Genomic DNA, 7,899 nt, shown 5'->3' on the forward strand with positions numbered 1-7,899 from the left:
GTGGGCCTTAGCTTACCACTTGTATATAGCTTCATGTATTTATCTGATCCCCACACAAATCGTTTCCGTGGGGTTTCAATTATCATTAATGCATCTGCCCCAGACATAATATTTAATTTCATCAAATTCTGAAAAAGAGTTGCCTTTCTCTTAGAGAGTGTGATGGCACGCCTCTTGCTGTCTTCAATGTAGCAATACTTCTCCTTGGAGCGCTTGGTTTTCTTTTTTGCAGATGAAAGGCCACTGCTGCATGCAAATAAAGAAAAGTAAGCAACAAAAAAGTCCTTAATAAGAAAAGACCCACTTTTGGCCGCCAAGTGGGAGGGGGGAGGGGGTTGTGCGGGCAACCCCTGTGTATACCCTGCATCCCTCCGTAACCCCAATAATATCTTCAAAAGTTGTAAGAAAACTACCAGTTAGCTGTGCCGCTCAATTTTCTTAATATCACTCTATTGCCCCCCCGTGATCGGTCACGCTTCGCATTTATTATTTTTCAATGACTCTGGTAATGAATTGCAAGCATAAAGTAGAAAATGATATGATTCAATGCCGTTTTCCTACATACCAACAAACAGCATTGATAACTCGTCAGAAAATCCTAATCACATGCCCCAAAAAATAAATAAGATGGCTTTACTCACTTGATCTCGGGTCGGCTCGAACTTGGCTTCGGCGAAGACATCACTAGCGCTTAAAACTTCTTTAAACTTCTTAGGCCAAGTCTAATTTTCCCGCTTCTTTTGCCGCGCCTTTTCATCTGTCAATCTACTTTTGACAATATAACAAAGGCTTGACTAGACGGGTGAAATAGGAATAGAGACAGGACGTTCCATAAAACGCGAGCAAAATAATCGAAAATTGAGGTGCCTCGTTATATTATAATATCTGTGAACAACTGTCATGGCAAAGAGAGGTAAGAATAATCGATCTTCTCTATAGGAGAGAACATCAGATCTAGGACTCTTATGTTATCGTGATGGAAGTAACAATATGCCCGCGGTCGAATTTCAATATTATTTGCAGGCATAACTAGTGGAGAACTCTTGGGAGATATTGTTGAAATAAGCCATGGAAAAATAAAGGCGTAAGTTATTAGGTGTATTTGCCAAAATAATGTTATATTAAAATGTTCGTATTGCCTCTTGACTGTTATTATCTCCTATCTTAACCAAAATATCATAAATATCTTCAATATTTTCAAAGCTCTTTAATTCCTTTCTTGTAGCCTTGTTTTTTGGAACAAGTTTTCAATTGAGAGTGGAGGAACTGGATGCCTTAAAATATATGGAGTACGGAAGTAGCAAGTGGAGGGGGTAACAGGGGTGACCTTTCCCTCTACCAGTTAAAAATACAGTAAATGTATGGGACATTATTTGAAATACAGGATGAAAATGCCTTACAAGGTTCTTTTGGGCCCCCTCCAATTTAAAATCCTGGCTACTCCCCTGTGGAATTTGAGGGGGTTTGGAGACTAATTGGCACTTTTATTAAAAGCTATCACCAGTTTGGCATCAAACTACCAATTGGGGCTTATGTACAGGTTTCGAGGGAGGATGACAACACATTTGATAAGACAGCCATGAAATGCACGGTTCCCCTCGACCTGGAGAAGAGGTATCTCTGCCAGGTCATGACAAGCAAGTCAAGGAGAACATTATATGCTATACAGGACAAGGTCGGTCAAACAATGGGCCGTGTGCAATACTTCCTGCTAGGATGTAAAGTATCTCTCAAGAAGAAAATACTGTGCTTTTGATGCCTGGGTGGGGTGCATGCTACCCCTTATCTAGGCACCTGTATCAAGTTCAACAAAATTGATTTGGATTTACGACTTTTTCATATCTTTAAAATTTCAATCCCCCATGCAAAATACTGATAGTTCTTGTACAATTTCAAATAGATGGCCCCACATGTAAAAAGACTGTTTCCGACATAGTAACAGTAAAACAGGGCAATGGAAATATTAAGGCCACAGATTGTTACTCAAATGTGAACTCTTGTTGGTTATTCCTAGATTGCTAGCCCTTAGTTTTAGTGTTGATTCCACTGACATTAACACTTGATTGTTTTTGCTGGCTATCGCTAGTATTTTATTAAGAAAAAAGCAATACAAAAGCATATTGTTTGAAATGTGAAATCCTTCTTTAGTATTATTACAGGAGAACCCACCACCTCCAAGAGGCCCCCAAAACAACAACGGTGGATAAAAAAATGCCCAAATTGGTGGGGGGGGGGGCATACATCCCCTGGCACTTACGTGTGCATTTTGAAAAATTCTGGCTAAAATTATATATAAGTTAAAATGATAAATCTGAGCAATTTTAATTTATGAAATTATCCTATATTCATACCAAAGATTACACTCAGCATCTTTCGCTTGCATAACAGGTTAGACAATGTGCCTGCTTTAATTTCAGATAAGCATCACTAACCCCCTGAAGAAAGCAAGAAAATGAGATAACAGTTGCGAGTGTGGTCCAAGGTTATACCAAGACTTGTTCACTTGAATAAAACTGATCAATGTGGTTTGAAACTGATTCTTATTATTCTTATTTAAGTGGAAAGAGGTAGATAGATAGATGCTTTTATTTTACAATGGTTAAACTCTTTCAATAAGATATTGATGTTACTAAGATGTAATCGTACATTTTATTACATAGATTTGTTAAGAGGAATAGTTCATTTTCATTATTGTTTTCTTCAAGTTCCTAAATCGTAACCTCACTTCAAATAAATGATCCCTATCAAACACCACCCATCATCCCCGAGGCTGAATGATGGAGAGCCCACAACCCCTTTGGACTGAAACTGAATAATTGATATGATTTATAAGTCTGTTTTATAAATGTACTTTATGAACTCTTAAAAATTCACCTCCTGTCAGATTTCTATACCACGCCACCCTATTCATATCAAAAGACAACCTCAAGCTTTTTCTGAATGACATTAACAGTTTTATTCTATGTACAAAAGACGTTGGGTATACAGAATTATTTTAAGTTATTTATGCAATGAACCAAGAAAGGGCTAAAAGTTGCAGATTTAAACAAAACGATAATTCGACAAAATTAGTCTGAAACTCAAAAGTTTGGTTGCTTTTCAGTTCATTTAGTCTTATATACTCAGGGACCGCGGAACCGGTATTGCCGGTATTGCCCGAGCAATACCAGAAATCGGCGAGAGGAAAGACATACATGAATGAGAAATCACTCCGCCGTAAATAAGCATCGCAATACTAGTTCAATGAAAAATGCCCATGAATGCTCTTCCCAAAGCCAGATGTCCAACACCATCTCTCTAATCACCCGGAAAACGGTGTAGCTCAGCCCGGACGCAGTATCGGGGCTGGATACTAGTTCAAAACGAAAGCGAAAGGGGGTGGATATTTGTCTGTTTATACGAAGATTCATTGATAAATTCTGCGTGCAAAAGTTTTCAAAGAAGAAAAAGACTAGTGAAAGTGGACAAAATGAGTACTGGTGAGTTGAGTTTCACTGTAGTGTACCCGTTCAGTAATGACATCGTATTTTTCTATAAAATTCTATCAAATTTCGGTGCAATTTGGACTTGACGGTGGAAATAAATTGTAGTGGATTTGATCGGAAAAATCCATTCCCGGAATGGATTCCGGAATCCGGAATTCGACCCATTCGAGGTTTGATTGGAGATGCAGGGGGCCTGACCGAATGTTTTATTTCAGCGGATCAGCCGCGGAGGTCCATTGAAGATGACCAGGAGCCAGGCAATGTTGCTGATGATGATACAGGTATGTACATATGACATAGTTACGTAGATACATAGTTGACATGATATTCTTTAGTGAGAAAACTATAAAATTATTTAATAATAATTCACCGATGAAGATGATGAAATTCAAGATATGCGCTGCCGCGGCGAAATTACCGAAATCAATTCTACAGCAGAAACTCCGTCAGCCTATCAAAAGTTCAATGGATTTTTGCGTTTTATAATAGGCATCTGTTGCATATATTGTCTGAGTTCCGATAAATCGATTACGAACAAAACGGGATCCGAACGAGTCCCGTTCTATGCGATTCATATGAGATTGATCAAACGATGCTGAATGATTTGCTCATGCTGACTACCATTTCACAGGTGACAAAATTGACCTAGCGGGTCCGTCTTCATCCGCCTCAAGCGCTAGCAGTTCTGGACGACAAGGGATGAAACGTATGCGTCCTAAGGTCACACTTCACGATTTTTTCAAAAGATCTAAGACTGAGAATATCGAAAAGGTAAAAAAATGGAAATTTCGGATTCAATTCAGTTTGATCAGTCCAAAAGTATAGAAAATCTTCACACCACGTAACCATTTCATCAGTATACCTATGTCTCGAATTTTAGCGGGTGTCTCGTCGATTGGCCAAACTAGTTAAATCTTACTGATTGCCGTATGGTGTACTATTCATTATCAAAACACTGTTTTTCAGGACACTGATGATGTCGAAGATGCATCGGCGGTCGACACAAGCGTCCCGCCTACTGATGTCACAGAAGCCGTTGACGAGAGACCGCCACGTGAAATCATTCTGTCCGTCGAGCCATTCCACCCGAAACAAATAAAACGTTCAGAAACGGACAAGGAAGGAAAAGCGAAAAAGAGAAATTGTCAACTCCAGTATTTTCACGACTTTCCGTGGCTACATTACATACCAGACAAGGACGTCGTCGTATGCCATGTGTGCACTAAAGCAGTAAAACTGAACTTATTGGACGGTGTGAGACAGGAACCTGCCTTCACGACGAAAGGTTTCAATACATGGCGGAACGCCACCAAAATGTTTCGCCTTCATCAGAACTCGAAATGCCACAAACAAGCCGTCGAGTGTGTGCGAGAGATCCCGGCAAAGTGTCGCGACGTAAGCGAGCTGTTAGTTGAACAGACTGTGAAAGAGCGGGAAAACAACCGGCGATATCTGAGCAAGATTATCCAGAATCTGCAGTTTTTAGCTCGTCAGGGGATCGCAATCCAAGGAGCGAAAGAGACGGATTCGAATTTCCATCAATGTTTGTTGCTCAGAGCGAAGGATGATCCTTCAATCCTACAATGGATGAGTAAGAAAACCGACAAGTACACGTCACATGACGTGCAAAATGAATTGCTGGATATCATGTCACAACAAGTAATAAGGGATGTCGCTAATCGCATCAAAACGGAATGCTATTCTTTACTAGCCGACGAATGCACGGACGTAGCGAATAAGGAACAGCTGACGGTGTGCCTGCGTTGGATCGACGAGAATTTGAATCCGAATGAGGATTTTATCGGCTTCTATCATATCCCAGACATTTCGTCGGATACGATCGTTTCGGCTCTCAAAGACGCCCTCACCCGATCGGATATACCATTGAAATCATGTCGCGGGCAATGTTACGACGGAGCGGGTAATATGTCCGGTGTGAAGAACGGCGCGGCGACGAAAATCCAAGCTGAGGTCCCGCAGGCGCATCTAACGCACTGCCACGGACACGCCCTCTCTCTCGCTGTACATGACATGTGTAAGCGGTCAGCTTCGAAATTGCTGAGCGAGACGTTGGACACGACACGTGAGATATGCAAGCTGATAAAATTCTCACCGAAGCGACAAGGAGCACTTGAAAAGATCAAGGGAGAATTGGACTTGGATGCCCCGGGAATCAAGGTCTTATGCCCGACCAGATGGACGGTCCGCGGGGACAGTTTTCTGCGAATCATACAAAACTATGTTGCGCTCGCAAACCTTTGGACTGATTGCCTTTCTGCGAGGCTTGACAGCGAAACGAGGGCGAGAATCATAGGTGTCCAATGTCAGATGAAGGAGTTCGATTATTTTTTCGGACTCAATTTGGGGAATATGCTCTTCTCCATTACCGACAACCTGTCAAAAACGCTCCAGAAGACGAAGATGTCCGCCGTTCAAGGCCAGCGGTTGGCAGAATTGACCATCACTACGCTGTCAAACATGCGATCCGAGCAAAACTTCAGTGACTTCTACGCTCTGGTGCTACAACGACGAAATTCACTGGAATGCGAAATCTCCGAACCGAAATTGCCTCGTAAAAGAGCGCCACCGAAGAAATTAGATGACGGAAGTGAGCCGTACCATCCACCCGCCGCTGAGGACCGATATCGTACCATGTACTTCAGCGCTTTGGACGACATCGTGATGGCCATAACCGAACGATTCGACCAAAAAGGATTCAAGGTTTACCGGATCGTGGAGGAATTTCTTCTGAAAGCTGTTCGCGGAGTTGACTTCACATCCGAAATGGCCACCATAGAAAGCGAGTACGGTACCACAGACGTAAATGTTCGAAACCTCACTTCCCAAATACCGATCTTCCGACAACTTATGGAGCATAAGGATGTCACGCATTTCGACGACATCTACAAGGAGGTACAGTCTCTCGATAAACCCACTCGTTCGCTCATCGGCGAGATCGTGAAATTGTGTGTGCTGCTGCTGGTGAATCCGGCGACCGACGCTATAGGCGAGCGGTCTTTTTCGACGATGCGGCGACTGAAGACATGGCTCCGGTCCACGATGGGCCAGAAACGGTTCAACAGCCTCGCCGTACTCAGCGTTCATCGAGAACGCACTGACAAAATAAATCTGGCAGCCGTGGCGAATGAGTTCGTACGCCTCAATGATAATAGGAGAAGGCTTTTCGGCGAATTCAGCGTTGCCGACTTCTGCTAATAGCAAGAATGCAGACGGAATAGCGTCGATGGAATAATGATTGAACACGACCGTTATAGACAGTCTCAATTATATCATTATATCACTCATTACATTACTCATTATTCTTATGTTTGCATTATATCACTGATTAAATTTCATTGTATATGTTCTTGCAGGTATTCGTTGCGGAGAAGAAAATATCAGAAATTCGCTCGAAATCTTTGATTTTTTTAGTCAAATAAGCATCATTTCAGATGTCGCTAGAACCCTCAGAAAGTGCTCGAGTTAAGCGGAAATCAGTGCCATTTTTCGAAATTTTCTCGGGGGGAGAACCCCCCCCGAACCCCCCTACTGGGGCTCGGGCCGTAGGCCCTTCGCGGCGACGGCCTCCGGCCGCCGCGGCTCCGCGGTCAGTTATGGCCAAAGAGTTGGCAATACCAAGATCACGCCCGCTCCGCGGGCCCTGATACTTGATAATTAAACTTATATTTTTTTTCTTCATAATTTTCGCTAAAACCATCGCTAGAGTAGGTGACAAGCATTGTCTTACCGGGAAGGCTCAGGGAAATTCTGTTTTATGCGACTAGTGGCTTGCCCTCTTCTGAGGTCTCTCACCAATGAGATACTTAATCATATAGAAGAAAATCACTGCAATCAGGGAGCGTACTTCAGCATGATTTCCCCATTCTTGAACTAGCGACGAAACCGCCATTTTGTTTTCTACTAGTGATAGCTTACCAGTATCCGCGTGGGACTGGGAATAGTAAGTACTCGTCTCCGATTGGTTAATCAGTTTGTTGACAAAATATAACCAAATCTGGTAATGTTCCGCACTGTTGGTCGCAGAGTAAAAAAGCCTCTGTTCGAAGTACAAAATAGAAGATGATAGATTTCCACAAATTACTTTTTCACAATTCTACCAAATCAACTAAACATCAAACAAAACTCGTACAAACATATGGTCCCCGCTTCTTTATCGAATAACGATTTTGCGCTTTTCTAGAATGTTAATAGCCTTTGAAACACATTGTACGACAGAAGCGTGATCAATTATTGCGGGTATTTTATTTTGTTTCCGGAAAGAATATGCCGAAATTTGACATGCTAGCAAAAAGCTTTTTGATCATTACGATAACAATAGTAATAAAAATAATTTTAGGTACTGGTCTGCTCAGTAATGGCACGTTAGTCTAGCGGTGCGAACACGTGTCTATGA

At 42.0% G+C, this 7,899-nt stretch overlaps 1 protein-coding gene and 1 long non-coding RNA gene across 2 annotated transcripts; one reads left to right on the forward strand and one right to left on the reverse strand.

The window, feature by feature from the left end:
• Positions 1 to 38: 38 nt before the first annotated feature.
• LOC116619444 lies at positions 39 to 758 on the reverse strand. The gene is made up of 2 exons (XR_007311971.1): positions 642 to 758; positions 39 to 246 (listed from the first exon to the last, which is right to left on the reverse strand). It is a non-coding gene; the product is annotated as an uncharacterized LOC116619444 (long non-coding RNA).
• A 2,369-nt stretch (positions 759 to 3,127) lies between these two features.
• Positions 3,128 to 6,901, forward strand: LOC116620099 (zinc finger MYM-type protein 1). Its single transcript, XM_032385656.2, has 4 exons — positions 3,128 to 3,479; positions 3,701 to 3,766; positions 4,117 to 4,256; positions 4,452 to 6,901. Exons 1-4 carry the CDS (start codon positions 3,470 to 3,472, stop codon positions 6,699 to 6,701), a joined length of 2,466 nt encoding a protein of 821 aa, XP_032241547.2. The 5' UTR covers positions 3,128 to 3,469; the 3' UTR covers positions 6,702 to 6,901.
• The last annotated feature ends 998 nt before the right edge of the window (positions 6,902 to 7,899 follow it).

This window comes from Nematostella vectensis, chromosome 6 (genome assembly GCF_932526225.1).
Source record: "Nematostella vectensis chromosome 6, jaNemVect1.1, whole genome shotgun sequence".
NCBI lineage: Eukaryota > Metazoa > Cnidaria > Anthozoa > Actiniaria > Edwardsiidae > Nematostella > Nematostella vectensis.

Coding starts and splice junctions, on each gene's coding strand:
- LOC116620099 (XM_032385656.2), top strand. Junction 3,767..4,116: donor TGTTGCTGATGATGATACAG/GTATGTACATAT, acceptor ACCATTTCACAG/GTGACAAAATTGACCTAGCG. Junction 4,257..4,451: donor AGACTGAGAATATCGAAAAG/GTAAAAAAATGG, acceptor ACTGTTTTTCAG/GACACTGATGATGTCGAAGA.